Source organism: Zalophus californianus, chromosome 3 (genome assembly GCF_009762305.2).
Source record: "Zalophus californianus isolate mZalCal1 chromosome 3, mZalCal1.pri.v2, whole genome shotgun sequence".
Classification (NCBI taxonomy): domain Eukaryota; kingdom Metazoa; phylum Chordata; class Mammalia; order Carnivora; family Otariidae; genus Zalophus; species Zalophus californianus.
The window spans coordinates 92,389,275-92,410,970 of record NC_045597.1 but is presented as its reverse complement, the minus strand read 5'-3'; the positions used below and the strand labels follow the sequence as shown (position 1 = coordinate 92,410,970).

At 41.1% G+C, this 21,696-nt stretch overlaps 1 protein-coding gene across 12 annotated transcripts in view; it reads right to left on the bottom strand.

Annotated features, from left to right (window-relative positions):
* CLASP1 (cytoplasmic linker associated protein 1) overlaps positions 1-21,696 on the bottom strand; it is a 260,558-nt gene that overhangs the window by 97,082 nt on the left and 141,780 nt on the right. For all 12 annotated transcript variants that reach the window (XM_035726556.1, XM_035726557.1, XM_027588558.2 and 9 more), the window contains 10 exons: positions 21,371-21,444; positions 20,138-20,230; positions 19,022-19,167; positions 17,993-18,128; positions 16,678-16,748; positions 12,555-12,614; positions 3,826-3,903; positions 2,130-2,297; positions 1,476-1,525; positions 221-391 (listed from right to left, as the gene is read on the bottom strand). In XM_035726556.1, the coding sequence (XP_035582449.1) occupies positions 221-391; positions 1,476-1,525; positions 2,130-2,297; positions 3,826-3,903; positions 12,555-12,614; positions 16,678-16,748; positions 17,993-18,128; positions 19,022-19,167; positions 20,138-20,230; positions 21,371-21,444 (1,047 nt within the window). The remainder of the gene's footprint in view (positions 1-220; positions 392-1,475; positions 1,526-2,129; positions 2,298-3,825; positions 3,904-12,554; positions 12,615-16,677; positions 16,749-17,992; positions 18,129-19,021; positions 19,168-20,137; positions 20,231-21,370; positions 21,445-21,696) is intronic.

Here is a 21,696-nt window from a genome sequence, read left to right as displayed (position 1 = left end):
CGTCACTAAAAGGGATCATGCTCCAGAGAAAGGGAACACAACAAAGGCTGGCTGGGAACCAGCAGTAAATGCACAGAGCTACTTATACTTAAATATCAGCCCTAAAGCAGTGAGAATTTCCTCAATGATCATGTTTTATAATTTGCTAAATAAATTTGAGCAGGGCTAACTGTAATCTCAAGCAGCAGAACTGGGGGGAAAGGAGGTGGGGTCTGGTTACCTAAGGATGCATATGACCCGGGAGGCAAGGCTGCTGCTGAGCTGAAAGGCGTAGCTCCCGAGGCCGAAGACACCTTGGACTTGGCACTGGCTGCTGCATTCACGTCAATATCGCTTCGAGACCGCTGGAGCGACCCGGTCGTTGACACGGATTTGGTGCTAACTGTAGAAGCTTGAGTGGTAAAGAAGGAAACATCAGTAGGGACTACACTAGAACTGTAAATACACATCATTAAAACTTGTTGTGATTTTATCAAGATTTCTTTAAAAAAAAAAAAAGTAGGCTCCACGCCCAGCATGGAGCCCAATGCAAGCCTTAAACTCACATCCCTGAGGGGCGCCTGGGTGGCTCAGATGGTTAAGCAACTGCCTTCGGCTCAGGTCATGATCCCGGAGTCCTGGGATCGAGTCCCACATCGGGCTCCCTGTTCAGCAGGGAGTCTGCTTCTCCCTCTGACGCTCTTCCCTCTCATGCTCTCTCTCTCATTCTCTCTCTCTCAAATAAATAAAATCTTAAAAAAAAAAAAAAAAAAAAAAAAAACTCACATCCCTGAGATCCAGACCTGAGTTGAGATCAAGAGTCGGGACGCTTAACCGACTGAGACAACCAGGTGCCCCTTCCCAGTAAGTTTTAACAAAGGCTGGAGTGCGTGAGCAATGACGTGCTGTTTTTCCTGGTCACTGGAGACAGTTCAGCCAACACAATGCTGAGGGAAATTAAGTGACCATGACCATATACACCCATTCCATTTATTTTCTTGTAATCAAAGACTATAAACCCCAAAGAAACGGCCCCTCTTTCTGGTTAATGTGAGGAGTGAGGTAATGAAAAAGCGCACACATCTGGCCAGTTTCTGCACAATGTGGCCTAAGCAGGCACCCCGACTCCAATGCCCTCCTGCTCTCGGGGAACATTCTACTCTCCCACCTCTAACAGCCACCGCACTGCTGCTGCGGGGGCGGCTCCAAGCATCACCAGCTGTCCTCACTCTTGTCCAGTGAATGGAGCAAGGGAGCGGCACTATTCGAGTGGAAAGGTCCCAGGACTCCCCTTCTGCGTGTGTTCCTCACTGCCCTTGGCCGCCGGCGCAGTGGAGCTCTGCTGGGCATAGCTGGAGCACCGAGCAGCAGGCTCCGCAAACCCGAGGGGCACCTGAAAGCCGGTGGCTGGCTTCTGGCGGCAGAACAGCCCCTGGGAGCAGCACCGGAAACAGAGGCCTCCCCGAGGGGGCCTTCACTATGGCCGTCGGTCTTACCTCTAGAGGTGGTGCTTCCAGTAGGACTTCTTTTGGCAGAGAGCGGCCGGCTGAAAATAAATGTACACGCATGTTCATTATCACCAAATGTGCACTTCATCTGCGTTCACCCAAGTACTGTCTACAACAGGAAACTAGGATAATGAAGGAATCATTTCAGAGTTTTCCGAATTAACTGGGACCACAATCTTATAAATCCCCGATTTCAGACAAAGCTGCAGCATTCTATTTTGGACTATCTTCCAAACATTCAGAGAGAAGTCATAACTCAAAACAGAAGTTAGAAATCCAGAGTGAGGATGATAATGCATTTATTCCCAGATTCCTAACACCCTTCCCCTTTCCAGACTTGTCTTCAAGTTAACCCTCATATTCTCCTAGAAGACCCTGTGAATGATTCACTTATTTCACTCCAACACCGTATTCTAGGGCGGCCATATAAACTTCACTAGACACTACTTAGGGCAAAGACCAAGGCCACCTTTTCCTTACCATTCCCCAAGAATCTTACCTAGCAGCAGAACCCATCTGAAGAGGGGACTAGAAGAGGCATATACACATTAAAAAAAAAAACCACAGCTGGAATTTGTGTCATGTAGCAAGTCTTTTAACATAAAATCTCCCACGAATGAAAAGCACGGCTGAAGTGCTTACTTCAGACTCTCCTGAGAACTTGAGGATGAGCGGTCAGACTGGGGCAGAGACACGATGCTGTCGGAGTTCTTCAGGTGGGACTGCAGGGCCTTCTGGTAGGAGGACTCGAGGGTGTGATACAAGTGCTCTGCTTCTCTGCTGAAGTGACTGTGAAAACCCCAGTAGCACCTAGGGGAGACACACAGCTTGCCGTAGTCAGGATCGCACGGGGCTCCTGCTGAGCTCTGTGGCCCCCTCACGCAACACAGTCAAGGACTGCGATCCGTGGTGCTCCGCCACTAGGAGCAGCACTGGCTGAGGAAGACAGGGCGGACGAAGGAGGCCTGCGGTGGATCTGGGCCAGCTTACTGGCTCTTCTGACACTGGGCAAGTTCCCGGACTTCTCTGCATCACAGTCTCACTTATAAAATGGAAACTAAAGGGCCTAACTCGTGAGACTGGGGAGGCTTCGGGACGACGGAGCTAAAACGTCTAGAACTAGACTGAGAACACGGAGGGGGCTCATCCATGGCAGCTTTTATAAAAGCGACTGGACACTTGTCGACCTGAAGTCTTTACAGTTGCCTCAGATAACATGTACGAGAGGCACAAAGATGTGCTGAGCTACTTGAACTCTGCATTGCAGCACGACCAAAGAACTGGGGAGGGGGAAGACACATAAAAGGATAAAAACAGCATTAAGTACATGACTAACAACTCCATTCCTAAGAGTTGTGAGCAACTATTAACTACGTCACTTATTTTGGTAGGAACTACCCGAGCTGAGACTGTGATAACTACTTCAGTGTGTTGATGAGGTTCTCTGACCTCAGAAACTGGGGGACAGAATTTAACGGAGAGAGTGGTCCGAGAACGACAGGGACTTTGTCAGGAGGTATCAGTGCAGCTAAGTCAGACAGTAATATTCCAGGTGAGTGAGGAGAGGCTACCTGTGGTCCAGTAGAAGAGCTGGTCATTATGAAAGCACAGAGGCACCACCCCAGGTGCAACATTCACAGCACTCATCTACACATGGCCCAAGACGCGTAAGTCTCAGCATCTGACTCTTGGCTTTTACAGTCACAATGACAAAATTATTCCTGGGAAGGCACCGAATGCATGGTCACAGTCACATGACTGGAGCATGACCCACCTCATGGCAAAAGTGCCTCGCACATGGGATGGCAACTGCAAGTCACCACTACGGTAATCCCCAGCATCACACCTCAACCCACCTGCCCCTCACCACGTTCACACCTTCCCAAGCTGCCACCTGAAGGTTTCAAAGATACCGTCACAGGGGAAGGATCTCTGGGACCATGATTTTTCACAGGAAACCAAAAGGTCCCTTTGGGTTATGACCTGGCTCCTAACAGAGCCTAATGAGTAAGAAAATACACTGAGTGTGCATACAAATGCTTTCCTGATTCACGTAGTCATTTGTCATAAATTTAAAAATGAGCATGCTGTTGTGTACCTCAGTTCTGTTTATATTCAAGTACTATCAATCAGTCATTCAGGCCTGGGCACCTGAACAACCTTCTAAACAAAAAGTTAGAGAAATATTGTGACATGGCCTTTTGAGGTCGTATTTCAAAGTCACAATTAACAAAACATGTTCATGTAACTTAATGAGTTTTGAGTAAGGCAATCTAAACACCACCCTGAAATTTAAAAACAGTGCATTAAAAACAAGTGGTGTACAATAAACACTTACTTTCTGGCTTCTATCCTTGCTTCGGAATCCGCATCATGTATTCCCTTCTTTATTGTTTCGGCTAATACTGATATATGTCTAGACATCAAGAAGAGAAAGCAGTAACAATCATTAACATGTGGTTTTATGCGGGTGAAAACTGGTGTGAGAACTTCAAATCGACACATGGAACCTAGAGCCTCTGTGCCCAGTGAGTCAACCAACATGCAGCTGAGAAATCAGAGCTCCCTTCCCCGTTGCTCTCCTAACTTCTACCTCTGTCCCGGGGCACCCCCACCCTCCATCAGCTGCCCCCACCTAAGTACCCCAAGTTTTTAAAATAACAGCTGATTCTTCTTACTTCATACTTATTTAGCTCAACCTTTGAGGAACCCAACGAACAAGGCTACAAGTTTCTACCTTTCCATGGCCAGCAGTAGTTTCTATGGAAATTACGAGGTAATAATCATCAGAATACTGGCTCACATTTCTGTAATTAAACACAATGTTTTTTTTCAAGTTCCACTATGCAACATGAACAAATTTATAAAATCATGTCACAATTTTATAAATAGGTGTTCTCTTTAGCTTATGTTCTGCCCTGAGAGGAAGTTATTAAAGTGTCTCTTTGAATGTTTGACAGATTTTTAAGAAAAGAAAGAAGGCTGCAATGAGTTAGTCTCACAGAACAAAGAGTAGTTACCAATCTTATAGCCTGTTCAGAGTCTTTGCCTTATTCCTTCATTTAGTAACTGTTTAGCAAGTACCCACCAAGTGGCAAATGTTGAGCGAGGAGGCGAATGAATAAATACTGAGTTCTTCACACGGGACTGTTCTACTCACATGTCCTCACATTAAATCCCCCATTCCATTTTCCACCTCTAAATTCCAAAACTGTCACCAAATAGAGGATACAATACCCAAGAGATGAAAGAATGCACGACTATCTTCTAGATTCGAGGTATTTGCAGATGAAATTTTACCCCCAGGAGGCATGGCTTTGTTTCCTCTCTGCCCCTTGCAGTATGGAAAGGGACTCCCAGAAGTACTTCATTAAAATGCCCCTAATAAAATGATGAGTATGCTGTAAAGTTCCTCACAATATGTAACATTAAAAACTGGGTGGCACATCATCATCTATCTCTCCAAATTTAACTCACCAAGAATAACAGGCACCTCAAATTCAAAGGAACTGAAAATGGCAAAGAATGAATCTTGAAATTAAGAGACATCCTTCTTCAAGAATCCTGCCATAATTCTACCTTTTATCATGATGATGTGAAACATACCAACACCAACCTGAATAAAGAGAAAATTGCTGACTTTCCCATTCAGGGGGATCAAAAAGAACTGTGAGATGAGAGAAATTCCTCTAAGGATCTAAGAGTTACACCAGGCTTGCCAAGAGCAGCTTGGAATATTTTCCTGGTTGAAGGGACAGGAATGTCAGACACCAGGGTGAGAGTCAATAAGGAGTTAACTGTGGCTGACTTCCAGGAAAATGGCAGAGTAGGAGGACCCTAAACTCACCTCCTCCCACAGATACAACTAGGTATCACCCACATCATTGTAAATACCCCAGAAAACTACCTGAAGATTAGCAGACCAGACTCTGCACAGCTAAGTGTAGAGAAGAGGCCACACTGAAGAAGGTGGCAGGGAGGGCACAGACTTTCTGTAAGAGGGAGAGACACTGGGGACACACAGAGGGGAGAGGACCAAACCCTCACACCAAGCACCCCAGGCACGGGAACCCACACGAAAACCAGAGGGGCATACTTTTGTGAATTCTTATGATCAGTGGGGCTTAACACCGAAACTTTAAAAATCAGTAGGAGGGAAATAGGAAACTGAGTCCCCACCCTTAAAGAGCACAACAAACAGCCCCTCGGAGATACAGCAATAGAAGCAGCAGTTTGAAAAACACGTGGGGTATACACAAGGGAGATTGCTTTACTGACGTGAGAGCATGAACCAGAGGGGAAGGGATCCCGGGGAGACTTCACCAGGAACAAAGGAGCTGGGGGGCACCGTTTCCCTGCCCCACCCCAGGGGTTACATAAACACAAACCAGCCAGGCCTTGGTTCCAGGTTTCCCCCTCCACAGTGGACCCAAGCAACACTTGCTAACACTGCCTGCGCTGTGGCAACATTCTCCTGGGGTCCCCCCCCCCGATATATCCTTGGCCACAACCCATCCAAAGCAGTGCCACAAGCTTGGCAGGGTACAAGCAGCCCCGACAGGGATGGGTTGGCACCTCGGCAAAGTGACTCCTGCTCTGAGGAGGGGGAAGATAACCGCACACACCAGTCAGACTGTGGCCCCAGCAGTGGGCTGGAGTCAGACAGCTGCTCTAACTGTAGGCACCACCCACCAATAAAAGCTTCTCAGGAGACAACAGAAGGAAAGTGCCCAGCAGTATGGTACTACTGCATCTCGGACAAATGCCCAGTGTGAACGTGACCCAAGCCCAAGCCAACCCCAGACTGGCCCACGAACAACACAGGGATCCAATGCTGCCCACAATAGGCAGAGCCACGGCAGAGGACTGGACTGAAAGAAAAAGCGCCTCAGCCACAACATCAGGATACATGCAACACACATGGAGACATCCCTGCAGTTCCAGTTTGGGTGAACAGGGGACACTGCCCTGCAGGGCACTACAGGACCTCTTCTTCATAAGGCAGGAGACAGAGCTGACTTTCCTAACATATAGCAATAGACACAGAGTTAGACAAAGGGAGAAAAAGAGCTACATTTCCCCAGTGTAAGAACAGGACAAAATCAGAGCAAGAGACCAAAGGAAAATGGAGATAAGTAATATGCCTGATAGAGAATTTAAAGTAATGATCAAAGCTACTCACTGGACTTGAAAAAAGAGTGGAAGACCCCAGTGAAAACCTTAACAAAGAGATAGAAAACATAAAAAAGAACCAATCAGAGATGAAGAACTTAATAACTGAAATTAAAAATACAATAGATGGAATAAACAGACTAGAGGAAGCAGAAGAACGGATCAGCAACTGGAAGACAGAATAATGGGAAGCAATCAAGCTGAATGGGAGAGAGGGAAAAAAATAATAAAAAATGAAAACAGACTTAGGGAACTCAGTGACACCATCAAGCATAGTAACACTTGCATTATATGGAATCCCAGGGGAGAAGAGAAAGAAAGGGGGGCAGAAAATTTATTTGAAGAACTAATAGCTGAAAACTTCCCAAATCTGGGGAAGAAAACAGAAATCCAGATCCTGGAGGCCCTGAGAGCTCCCAACAAAAACAACACAAAGAGATCCACACCAAGACACAGTAATTAAAATAGCAAAACGTAGTGATAAAGGGAATTTTAAAAGCAGCAAGAGAAAAAAACAGTTATATACAAGGGAATCTCCTTAAGGCTATAAGCTGATTTTTCAGAAGAAACTTTATGAACCAGAAGGGAGTGGCATGATGTATTCAAAGTGCTAGGGAAAAGAAAACAAAAACAAAAAACAAAACAAAACAAAAAACCCTTCAGCCAAGAATACTCGGTCTCTCCTCTTCCAAATGACAGCCTTGCTGGATAAAGTCTTCCAGACAAATGAAAGTTAAAGAAATTCATAACCCCTAAATCAGCCCTACAAGAAATGTTAAAGTGGGCTCATCAAGTGGAAAGGAAAGACCATAAGCAGGAGTAAGAAAAGTAGGAAGCATAAAAGCAGTAAAATTAAGTATAGCTATAAAAATCAGTCAAGCGATTCACAAAATAAAAGAGTAAGTATGACACCATATACCTAAAACGTGGAAAGAGAGGAGTAAAGAATGGGTTCAAACTGAAGCAACTATCAACTTTAGACTGCTATATGCATAAAATGTATAAATTAAAAACTAGTAAAACCATAAATTAAACACCAGTAATACATATACAAAAAAAAAAAAAAGAGGCAGAGAGAGAAAGGAAGCCGAGTATACCGCTAAAGAAAGCAAACCATGAGAGAAGAGAGCAGAAACAGAAAGGAACAGAGAAGAACTACATAAACAGTTGTAAAGAAGTAACAAAATGGCAATAAGTACCTATCAATAACTACTTTGAATGTAAATGGACTAAAACCTCCAATCCAAAGACACAGGGTAACAGAACAGATAAAAAGCAAGACCCATTTATATGCTGCCTACGAGAGACTCATTTCAGATCTAAAGACACACACATACTGATAGTGAAGGGACAGAATAGCATCTACTACGAAAACGGAAGTGAAAAGAAAGCCGGAAGAGCAACACTTATAACAGACAAAACAGACTTTAAAACAGTATACAATCTGGGGTGACTGGGTGGCTCAGTCAGTTAAACATCTGATTCTTGGTTTCAGCTCAGGTCATGACCTCAGGGTTGTGGGATTAAGCCCCAGGTCAGACACTGTACTGAGCTTGGAGCCTGCTTGAGATTCTCCCCCTCTCTCTGCACTCCCCCACTCGCACCCTGTCTTTCTAAATAAATAATCTTGGGGCGCCTGGGTGGCTGAGTCATTAAGCATCTGCCTTCAGCTCAAGTCATGATCCCAGGATCCTGGGATCGAGGCCCACATCAGGCTCCCTGCTTGGCGGGGAGCCTGCTTCTCCCTCTCCCACTCCCTCTGCTTGTGTTCCCTCTCTCACTGTGTGTCTCTCTGTCAAATAAATGAATAAAACCTTAAAAAAAATAAATAAAAAATAATCTTTCCAAAAAAAAAAAAAAAGGCAGTATACAATCATAAAGGGACCAATCCAACAAGAAGATGTAACAATTGTAAATGTTTATGCACCCAACATGGGAGCATTCCAATACATAAAACAGCTAATAAGAAACAAAATAAGGGAAGTAATTGATAGTAATACAATAATAAGGGACTTTAACAACCCATTTACATCACTGGATAGATCATCCAAAGACAAAACCAACAAGGAAACAGTGGCTTTTAATGACACATTGGACCAGATGGATCTAACAGATATATTCAGAACATTCCATTCTAAAACAGCAGAATACACTTTTCAAGTACACACAGAACATTCTCCAGAATATACCACATATTAGGCCACAAAACGAGTCTCAATGAATTGAAAACGATCAAACTCATACTATGACTATGCATCTTTTCCAACCATAACATTATTAAACCAGAAATCAACCACAAGAAAAACCGGGAAACACCACAAATAAATGGAAGCTATATAACATGCTCCTAAACAATGAGTGGGTCAACCACAAAATCAAAGAGGAAATAAAAAAAAAATACATGGAGACAAATGAAAATGAAAACACAACAGTCCAGAATCTTTGGGATGCAGTAAAAGCTGTTCTAACAGAGAAGTTTGTAGAATATAGGTCTACCTCAAGAAGCAAGAAAAATCTAAAATAAACAACCTAACAAAACCCAAAACTAGTTCTAGTTGAACGCAGGAAATAATAAAAATTAGAAAAGAAATAAAATAGAAATGAAAAAACAGATCAATGAAACTAGGAGCTAGTTCTTTGAAAAGATCAACAAAACTCATCAATATTTAGCTTATCAATGTAAAACAAAAGAAGACTCAAACAAAATCAGAAACAAAAGAAGAAAAATAATAACACCACAGAAACACAAAGGATTATAAGATTATGAAAAATTATATGCCAACAAACTGGACAACCTAGAAGTAGATAAATTCCTAGAAACCTGTAATCCCTAAAATTGAAGCTGGAAGAATTAGAAAATCTGAACAGACTGATTACCAGCAAAAAAATTGAACTGGTAATCCAAATACTCCCAACAAACAAAAGTCCAGGACCAGATGGCTTCACAGGTGAATTCTACTGACTCGTCAAAAAAGAGTTAATAACTATTCTTCTCAAACAATTCCAAAATACAGAAGAGGAAAGAAAGTTTCCAAAACTCATTCAATGAGACCAGCATTACCCCTATACCAAAATCAGATAAAGACTACAAAAAGAGGAGTGCCAGGGTGGTACAGTCAGTTAAGCATCTGACTCTTGATTTTAGCTCAGGTCACGATCTCATAGTGGTGAGATCGAGCCCGGCGTCTGGCTCCAAGCTCAGCATGGAGTCTGCTTGAGATTCTCTCTCTCCCTCTGCCCCTCCCCCCAGTTCATGCACTTTCTCTCTCAAAATAAATATTTTTCTAAAAAAAAAAAAAAAAAAAAAGACTACAAAAAAAAAGAACTAGAGGCCAGTACCCTGATGACACATATGCAAAAATCCTCAACAAAATACTAGCAAATCAAATCAACAATACGTTAAAAACATCATTCATGGGCACCTGGGTGGCTCAGTTGGTTAAGCGACTGCCTTCAGCTCAGGTCATGATCCTGGAGTCCCAGGATCAAGTCCCACATCGGGCTCCCTGCTCAGCGGGGAGTCTGCTTCTCCCTCTGACCCTCTTCCCTCTCGTGCTCTGTATCTCTCATTCTCTCTCTCTCAAATAAATAAATAAAATCTTTAAAAAAAATAAAAAAAATAAAAACATCATTCACCACCATCAAGCAGGATTCCTAGGATGCAAGGGTGGTTCAATATTCACAAATCAATTAATGTGATACATCAAATTAACAAGAGAAAGAATAAAAACCATGCAGTCATTTCAGTAGATGCAGAAAAAAGCAGCTGACAAAGTACAACATCCAGTCATGATAAAGAAACCCTCAACAAGGTAGGTTTAGGGGGAACATACCTCAACATAGTAAAGGCCATATATGAAAAATCCACAGCTAGCATCATCCTCAATGGTGAAAAACTGAGAGCTTTTTCCCGAAGATCAGGAACAAGACAAAGATGTCTACTCTCACCACTTTTATGCAACACAGTACTGGAAGTCCTAGCCACAGCAATCAGACAGGAAAAAGGAATAGAAGGCATCCAAAAGTGTAAGGAAGAAGTAAAACTTCCACTACTTCCAGATGACATGATACTTAAACACAGAAAACTCTGAAGACTCCACCAAAACCTACTAGAATAAATGAAGTCGGTAAGGTCGCAGGATATAAGATTAATATATAGAAATCTATTACATTCCTACAGATTAATAATGAAGCAGCAGAAAGACAAATTAAGAAAATCCCATTTACAACTGCACCAAAAAGAATAAAATATTTAGGAATAAACTTAACTAAGGAGGTAAAAGAGACCTACTCTGAAAACTTATTTAACACTGATGAAAGAAACTGAAAATGACGCTCTCTCTCCCCTCTCCTCCCACCTCCCCTCTCTCTGTTTCTCTCTCTCTCCCTCTCTAAAATAAAAAAAAATGGAATAAGGACCTAAATAGGAGACCTGAAACCATAAAAATTCTAGGAGAGGACACAGGCAGTAATTGCTGACATTGGCTATAACAACATATTTCTAGATGTCTCCTGAGGCAGGGGAAACAAAAGCAAAAATCAACTATTGGTACTATATCAAAATAAAAAGCTTCCGCACACAAAGGAAACTGTCAACAAAACTAAAAGACAATCTATTAAATGGGAGATGATATTTGCAAATGACATATTCAATAAAAGCTTAGTATTCAAAATATATAATGAACTGATATATCTCAACACCCTCCCAGAAAAAGAATTAAAAAATGGACAGAAGATGTGAACAGACATTTCTCCCGTGAAGACATCCAGATGGCCAACAGACACATAAAAAGAAGCTCAAAATCACTCATCAACAAGGAAATGACAATCAAAACCACAATGAGATGCCATTTCACACCTGTCAGAATGGCTAAAATCAAAAACACAAGAAACAACAGGCGCTGGCAAGGATGGGGAGAAATAGGAACGCTCATGCACTGCTGGTGGGAATGCAAACTGGTGCAGCCACTGCGGAAAACAGTAGGAAGGTTCCTCAAAAAGTTAAAAGTAGAAATACCATATGATCCAATAATTCCACTACTGGGTATTTACCCAAAAGTTATAAAAACACTAATTCAAAAAGATATATGTACCCCTATATTTATTGCTGCATTATTTAGAATAGCTAAATTATGGAAGCAATTCAGGTGTCCATCAACTGATGAATGGATAAAAAAGATGTGGTATGTGTGTATCTCTCACACACACACTCACACACTCACACACACACACACACACACACACACACACACACACACACAATGGAATATTACTCAGCCACAAAAAAGGAATGAAGTCTTGCCATTTCCAACAACATGGATGGATCTAGAGACTATAATGCTAAGTGAAATGTCAGAGAAAGATAAATACCACATGATTCACTCATATGTGGAATTTACGAAATGAAACAAAGAAAAAGGCAAACTAAAAAACAGACTCTTAACTACAGAACAAACTGGTGGTTACTAGAGGGAATGTGGGGGGGGGGGTGGGTGAAATAGGTGAAGGGGATTAAGAATTCACTTATGACGAGCAGCACTGACTAATGTAGAGAATTACTGAATCACTATGTTGTACACATGAAATATTACATGGTATGTTACCTATACTGGAATTAAAAAATAATTTAAGGAAAAGGTTAATCGTAGCTTTGTGGCTGGAAGGGTGCACATCTGTCCACATCTCTAGGCACACTAAAACTGCAACCAATGTAATTCACTAAAAGTTCCTGCCAATATTATGATCTTCACATCAGTAGAAATAACAGATGTAGTTGTGCAAACAAATTCTTAGATTCCTTCGATTCTCATAAAAAGCAGGTTGGACCACTTGTCGGGGCACTAAATCTCAAGATTCATTTCAGAAGGAAAAAAACCCTGCAAATCAAATGCTTACCGTTCCAGTGAATGTGTCTGCCACTCTTGTAAAAGTAAATCTAAAAATTCAAAACAGCGCCTAAAAATTGTAAAGAAAACATGTAACTCAGTCATTTTTATGTTAGTGAAAATAAAAGCCTTTTTTTCTTCCCACACTACTTTTTAGAACTGGTAAATTTCTTCTAATTATTAGGATTCAAAACATGGAATATAAAGTTGGAATTGGCACTGACTGAAAACCCAAGCAAGTAAAAGTAATTAAGCATCTATGGTGATCAGAAACAAAAATCACTCAGACATATAAGAGACAGGATACAAAAGCTCCCCTCAAATCAGAAACTGGAGCTTCATGGCAACATTATGGAAAGGGCCTATCACTGTCATTGTTTTTATACTATCTCAAATAATATGTTAATATGGGATGTACAACATGAGCAAAAAAGATCAGCGTACTTTATTACAGAATAGGGGAACTGGTCTTTGCACTAATTTCACAGAATGCCTTGTGCAATAAATGTAAAAGAAAAAAAGTCCTGGGCGCCTGGGTGGCTCAGTTGGTTAAGCGACTGCCTTCGGCTCAGGTCATGATCCTGGAGTTCCAGGATCAAGTCCCGCATCGGGCTCCCTGCTCAGCAGGGAGTCTGCTTCTCTCTCTAACCCTCCCTCCTCTCATGTGCTCTCTCTCTCTCTCTCATTCTCTCTCTCAAATAAATAAATAAAATCTTAAAAAAAAAGAAGAAGAAAAAAAGTCCTCAAAAACAAAGTGCTTTCCTTTCCAAATTTTCCCAAAAAGTCCTAGGTAGTGCTTAAAATAGATTTTTCTCTAACTACTCCTCTATTCTCCTCTTTAATCTTTCAACATCCTTTCTTGTCAAGCCTTTCCACTTTTGTAATCTTTCTTGATCTGATTTGTGCACAAAAACAATTCTGGTCTCATCTCCTTTGGATTACATCACCACTTTGGGTTCTACCTCTTTATAACTTTTCAGACGTCGAGGGTGTTTATCTTTGCGGGAGTATATCTTAACGGTCTTAAGAACTCACTCAAGCAAACAAATCAGAGGGTAATTTTTTTCTAATGACCAGACTTTCATTCCCATGGTCCTCCCAATTCAAAACCTCATAATCCATATAATTAATCACTCATTAAATCTTTAATAAACCCTAACCCTACCATAGAGGCTACAGATAACAGTGGTAACCAAGACATAAACCAGCAAGCAAGCCAGACAAGGAACAGTTCCCACGTGCCAGGAACACAAGGGGGCTCTTCTTAGAAGCACACAGAAGAGCTATTCAACCCAGTCCCAGGGCTGGCAGCAGAGCGCGCGTGCGTGCACTTGTGTGTGGAACGTTGGCTGTGAGGCAGACTTTGACCCACACCCACACCGTCTCCTCTCTGTCACTCTCCCCACCCCAGCCTCAACCAGGGCCATGTTTATTCTACCTTCTTCCCTCTTCCTCATGTCATTTCCTGGGCTGATTTTTGTCTCTTTTTCTTTTTTAAAAAATGTGTGTGCATTTGTTTATATTTATCTATCTCTTAGTGAATAAAAAGTCATCTTTGATGCTAATTCTGGTCTTAAATGTGTGTTAGAACAATCTGTTTAATCAAAAATATGACCTGTAAGCTAGGTTTTATTTTCCACTCTTTAGGCTAACATACAAAGAAGCAGTATCAATACTGGAATTCTTTAACTCATTATTTAAACACATCAGGTTAGGACTTGTCTCTTTTCTTTACCTACTCCTACTCATCATTCAAAATGCAGCTCAGTTTTCAACTTGTCTATGAAGCATCACAGAAATATATTAGCTGGTCTTAATCACTGCTCTCTGAATTCATTCTAAATTCCCCAGTACAGGTGTTATAACTCACTCTTACATTGCTTTGCATTATTGTTTTTAATCTCCCCATCTAAATGATAAACTTCTCAAAGGTAGGGAGACTGTGCAGGCCATTTCTTACAAATTCTACAAAGTAGAGCTAGGTACAGGCTGAGTACGACAGAGAAAACACACTGCTTGTGTTACACTGCCCTGTTTGGTTCTCTTTACCTTTCTGAAGGCAGAGGGACTGGATGTCCCTTTTAGTTCTTTCAGCATTAAGACACACTGTTCTGACTGACATGGACCCTGACTAATGTAAGAACAGCAATCCGAGCGTGTGACTCAGGAAGCTGTGAAGGGGGTGACATTTCTGTAGTCACAGTAAATGCAGGTTACCAGTCGTTTAGCACCAGAACAGAACTGTTAAATTCTGTGGACTGAACGGTGTTGCCCCAAAATTTGTATGTTGAAGCCCGACCGCCCAACATGATGGTATCTGGAGACGGGGCCTTCAGGAGGTAATTAGGTTCACATGAGGTCATGAAAATGGGGCTCCACTGATGGGGCTGGTGCCCCTCTAAGAAGAAACCCCAGAGAATATGCTCTCTCTGTGTCTCTCTCTCTCTCTGTCATGTGGAGACACAGCGAGAAGGCAGCCACCTGTAAGCGACCCTCATTAGAACTCAACCATGCTGGCACCCTCATCCCAGACTTCCAGCCCCAGAACTGTGAGAAAACCAATTTCTGTTGTTTAAGCCACCCAGTGTACGGTATTTTGTTATGGCGGCCCGAGCTAATACGCTAAACGTCCTGTAACATTCTACAACAAAGATCTGTGTCACTATATCCGAGGAACTTGGCCTAACACACTCTGAATGTCTTGGAAAACCTAAAACAATACTGACAATAATAGCAGGAGCAGCAACAAAATCTAATAATGGGTATCATTTATTTAGGTTGCAAGAAGCGTCAAATCCCTCTACCCAATGACTGAGCCCACGGAGCAGCTCTGCCCCAGGGTACTCTTGTTCCAAGCAGGTCAGAAGATTAGTTAGTGGGGTAATGTTTAGTCAGGGGTAATGCTTCAGCTGCAGTCGGCCAGGTTCTGAAGTTCACTACCGTCCCTCTCCCCTGCTGACTTCACACTCTCATCTCTAGAAGCAGCAGCGAAACTGGAGGTAAAGGGCAGACCGCATTCCTCAGCGACACACAAGGGAGCCACGCCATTAGAACTTAAGTTTTTTCAGTGGAAGGTGCCAATTCCTTCCTTCCTGGCTTTATAAAGGTGGATGATTCCCCTTTCCTCCTTCATGACTTCCAGAGCTGTTAATAAGATGGATAGGGGGCTGCCTCATGCGTGGCAGGCATACCTACCCAGGCAAATGGGGCGGGACCTATGGGACATGCCAGGAAAGGAGGAAAACGGTGGGCAGCGAATGTAAGCTGGGCTCCAAGCTTGGAGTGAAAGGCTCTTTCACTGGGCCAGGATCAGAAAATGAACTCAGGAGGCTGCTATCCAAGCCGGCCGTTAATTTACCCTATGAAGCTCCTGATACAATCCACTGAGAGGCTTCAACAGTGTCCATAAATCCCCTGAAAATCTACACTAAACTATTCTGCGTATTTACATTTTCTTGGGAAGAGGGGCCACAGATTTTATTAGACTCTCAAGAGTCAAGAACCATGGATTCCAGCTAGAAGAAGCCTTATTCCTCACCTGTGATCTAGGGCAGCTCACCTGGACACAAGACCAGGCAGGGACCTGGGAACAAAGACCTAGCTAGCTAACCAGGTGGTATCTCCCGGATAGATCTCCCACAACTGTGCAGCAGAAGCAGGTGCTGGTCAGGATTCAGAAGCCCAGAAATCACTGTCGGAAGATGGAAACAACATATACCTCCTCCTACCACCGGTAATATTAAATAGATGCCATTAATTTTTATAATGGTCTTTTTCTTGCATGCAGTTACTGCTGCATTCAGAGAAGGGTACACCGATGATTTAGGTACAGGGACTGAGAAAAAAATGTACACCCCCCCTTCCATTAACTCACATACATACAGACACATTCTCTGTCTACCCTCCCTTCTCTCTTGCTCTCTCACACACACACACACACACACAAATAGAGGTTGTCCAAATTTATTTTTCAGACTATTTAGATCATGATCCTTCAATCCAAAGGCATTTATTGCAACAATCTTAAATAACTTTAACATTTCAAACGTGAATACTTTCATGGAGGCAAATTTGGAATTTATTTTGGTTTTTAAACCATTCAAAAATAATGAAGAAGCTGTTTAAAAATTTACCTTCTAACTGCGACAGACTTAGAGGTACAGTTGCTTGTTATGACAGGTATTAGCCTAGGGATGTGTGTGTGCTGCAGAGAAGAACAAAAACAGAGGTGAACACCTGAAAATACGAAAATAAAATAAAACTAAGACAGCCACACTTCCTGATTAAACCACCTAAAGCACATATAGATTTAGATTAGAATTTCACTGAGCTTAAAAAGGAAAAAGAATTTCACTGGATACTGCCAAAGGCCATGACAACATTTACAAAGCCTCAACAGACCACCCAATGATATATAAATAAACCTCACGGCAAAACCAACCATTGGCAGGAAGTCTAAACTATCTAGCAGTAGCAATCTAAGTGAGTTCAAAAGGAATCTGCAGACCTATGTGTTTTGATACAGTTTCAATGGGAATGTCCAACAATGGCTTTGGATTTAATATTTCAAGTAGGCAGTGCAAATAGTAGGGACTAAAAATAATACAAGTAAGTGACCCACGATAACCAGCAATATTCTGGAAAGATTTTAGCATCACCAAGTCCCAGTTTCAAGGGCTGCCTCTGGGGAAAAGAGACTTGAAGGTAGGGAGAAGGTGACGTGCAGCATATTCATTTTAAGCTTCTGTGAACTATTAAGTTTTACTGAAAACTGGTAAATTACTTGGATAATTATTTAAACTTAAATGAGTGTTTAGAACACTGAAAAGAATCTTTTATTCATTGGCTTAAACACAATTAATAAAATAAAAACTTTAGGTGAATAACAATGCCACAAGCACAAATACCTAAAATGGAATGAAAGGGAATTAAGGAGTAATATCTGGAGACATAAAGACTGGGTGTAAACCCAGAAGCAGATGCTCAAATATTTAAAGCCAATGATGAGTAAATGATCAACACATCAGCAGGCAAACACCATATCCATAATTCACATTATGGAATGTAAAAAGCTCATATAGGATATAATTAAGGAAGGGGAGAGGCTGATTTATACCTACAATATGATTCCAACTATTTATAATCATGCTAATGAAAAATGCCTCTCGGGGCACCTGAGTGGCTCAGTTGGTTAAGCGTCTGCCTTAGGCTCGGGTCATGATCCCAGGGTTCTGGGATTGAGCCCCGCATCGGGCTCCCTGCTTAGTGGGGAGCCTGCTTTCCCCTCTCCTCCCCGCTCTTGCTCTATCTCTGTCGCTGCCTCTGTCTCTCTCTCTAATAAATAAAATCTTAAAAAAAAAAAAAAAAGAAAAATGCCTCTAATATTGCTTATCAACCACCAATGTTTACCACTTGCTTATTCTATGTATGGCCCCAAAATACACTTACCCGAATGATTAACCTAACAGCCACAACACCGGATGTGGCCATAATTTTGGCACTATTTGGAATTAAATTAAAGATAGTTGGCATAATGGCTTCAGCTCCATGGTCAAACTTATTCCCCAGAACTGATGACAGATGCCTACAATAAGAAATGAAAACTGTACTGTAATTTTATTTCTTGCAAACAGCGAAGCATATAAACCTCTTAACATCGCAGGGCTTTCATTTAAAGTTATCGAGATAAAAAGGGTCTAAGTAAGATACTTTCAAAATATTTCCAACGTCCACACAGTGGACTTGGCAAATAGCCAATGGCCCATGAGTTTGCTCCTTTTATTTTTTTAAATAAATCATTTCCAACTAATTAGTCTTAAAATAGCAAAAGACAAACTGATCATACCCTAATAAAATATAAATATGAAAAAGCTCCCTCACCCTTTTTTTCCTTTTGCCCCATTAAAAACCTTTAACACATAATATACATGCTTCCATATCTGATACTTTCAACAGCTGCAGCATCTCCTTCCTGTAGCTGCTTTGATATTCGGACACACTTTCTTACACAGAAGTTCCAGCTTCAAACACAGATAGCAGGTTTAGCGAGGGTAAAATTTCACTGTAGTATATGCCTTTGACTTTAACTTTATAGCTACAGTGCACTTCTGGAAACAAACAAAAATTCTGATAATCATGCTATATCCTGCCAGCAGAATCAATGAAAAAGCTGAGAAACAGAAGTTTGTAAAATTTCTTCTTTCTGTGTTGTTAATAATAACTGCTTCAAGTTTAAAATAGAGGGTTCAGAGCTAAGTCACTGAATAAAACTGAAAATCTGTCACTCTTTCCATCACTGGGCAGGAAGCACTGTAATAGTATAAAAGTACCAAGAGAAGCGTAAATGGAACAGGTCCCAGAGACTAGTCAGAAGGTACATTAAAGAGACCTGCTGGGCATATTCAATGGACCATCTCAGAAGCGCTGCAACGAGGCTATTTTAGGATGTGTGAGAATCTGAAGCATGGTAGTCCTTACCCCAATGTGATACAAGCCTCCCGCACTACCTGAGACCGCAGGTCCTTAGCAGATAGTTTAAAGGCTCCATCCAAAAGACGCAAATGTTGAAAGAAGTTATCATACTCAGCAGCACCAGCCAAAAGTAAAGATCTTATCTTTTTTAGCTGATGGGATAGAGAAAATTCAGAGATACACAAAACAATTCTTAAAACAGTATATACAAAACAACAGAAGCCATCAAATATGAGAGATCAGCATCAAAATTAACTGATTATCAGAAGTTCTCCCAAAAGAATTCAGCCCATTCAGTATCAGCTACCGTACTGCATAAATCTACATATCACAAATAAGAACAAATTATTTTTATATGCAGTATCTTACAATTCTACAAAACGTATCTCTTCATTGGAAAACATTTTAGTGTATTTATAGATTCTGTGCTAACGATAAAACACCAAAGCCTTCATTTTAATTCCTCCCCTAAAGCTTACCTTCCCCAACAACTGACTCCAACTGCCATTCGTTTAATGAATCAAAGGAAGAAGCAATCCTATAGTCTTTTATATACTATCCTCCACTGTATCATTATTAAAAGACTAGTCTGAGTTTGAATGGAATATAGCAGTAATTTAATCGCCTCACTTCCTGCCAGTCGACCACTGGAAAATAGCTTTCCACAGGTAAGACACATCCTCATTTTAATGTTCACCCCACTTTTCATTCATCCACTTTTTTAAATAGAAGGGACAGAATTTTCCAGCAAGTGATACGAAGAAAGAAAGGAAGAGAGGGACACATACTGAAAATGCCACTAAGAAAAGTCGACTTACTGGCCAACAATCACAATTAAATGTTGACTAAGGCAAGAGTGGAGGCCGTCTCCAGATGCTCCACATTAGGTCTTTGTTAAAAGTACAGGACATACATAAAGGCATAGGTTGGCATGTTTTAGAAACAGAAATAGAAATAGAAGTGAGGTACTCTACTAAAAGGGTTAAATGTAAATATGGTAACTTATATTTAAAATACTTAATACTTAAAATTCATCAGAGCTGTACCCCAATTGCATAATTAAGTATTTAGAACATTTAAATAAATCCAATGAAAATGTAATCACATGAAGTCAAAGCTTACAGCATTTACTCTTTGCTCCCAATCATGCTTGTCATCAGATAATATTTCCCTAATCTTGTTTATGGATTCCTCAAGGTCTCGGCTGGAATAAATCTGTAAGCAAAATTAATTTACAACCAATATAAGAAAATTTACAGAATAAACAAAGATTAGTTTTTAATTACACAAAGTCAAGAGCTTTTAGGAAGTATAGTTAAAAAAAAATTCATTTTTCAGAAGGACCTATGAGGTAACACCTAGACAGATTTGTCTTAGAATGAGCTTCTTTCCCAATGTGAATACATACCCACTAGATTCGATGCCAAGTATGGATAACCATGCTTCAAACACAGCTTTACTATAAACTTAACAGATGATTTCATGTACAGAAGAGAAAGAAGCCAGCTGGGGAATGATCAGTGATGCTCAGGTCATTTATTATTCGTAGTATTATTTATAACACCACACTCTCTTCAAATCTACTTTCTCATTTATGCTCACATCTTACTAGTAAGATAGGTAGGGGAATAATCAGCCAAGAATGATGCAAGCTGGGAAGGTCAAGGACTTAAGGATGAGCCTGAGCCTACAATGCCAGCTACCTGATTTATACACATATGGCAACCCAGCAGCAGGTAACAAGTGATCACATGGACATTAGCGCTATAGGAATCTGGAGCACCACATTCGATGTAGGCTGAGGAAAACTCTTATTAGCCCGCAGTCAACTATGGACAACACTGAGGCACAAAGCAGTTAAAATGTGTGTACCCCAACCTCACAAGCAATCTCTGCTTTGTCTATTAGGTACTTAAGTGAAGCATCAAGACGGCATAAACTTGAGCTTTTATTAATCCATTCTTTATAGCTTTTCAGACACCCAGTTCCTTGAAATTTACAACTTGCCCGAAAAAAAAGAAAGTCCCTAAATAAGCATGCTTCTTTGTTCTCACACCTAATCTAATCATTGCATTTTCTCATTCACCTGACCTAACCCACAAATTTATTATTAGAGCAAGCAAGCAACTTCTCTCCAATTCTTACTGAAAGACTACCTTGGGTCTTGACTTTTGCTCTTCATTTCAGCTATAAAAGGCACCAATGTTTTCTACTCTGCAACCGCAGGTATCCTGTAGTCCTGAGAGTTAAAATTACCTCACCTAGGAAGGGACTTCACATAGCACCTATTTGAAAACTGAAATTTGAAGAGTCAGTCTTACCTGTTTTTAATCAAACTCAAATATCCTCACTCACCTGCACTACAGGTACATCATCAAATGCTTTAATAAAGTCCTCTTCATCAACAGCACCAGCTCCTTCTTTTGCAGCTTTAAATAAGATTAATTTTTAAAAGGTGAACAATGCGCAGAGTCTGAATATACACAATCACCATTACATTTTGGAAGATGTGTAACTGTTTTTCTAAAGACTTAATAAAAATTCAGAGTGTTGTGGAACTGACAAACATTACTAACTTTTAATATCAAGATGAAATGTAGTAATTCTACAATACTATATACATTAGTGTAAAGTCACTTAAAGACACTACTGGCTAAGGAGGACATTTAGCCTTTAAGGAT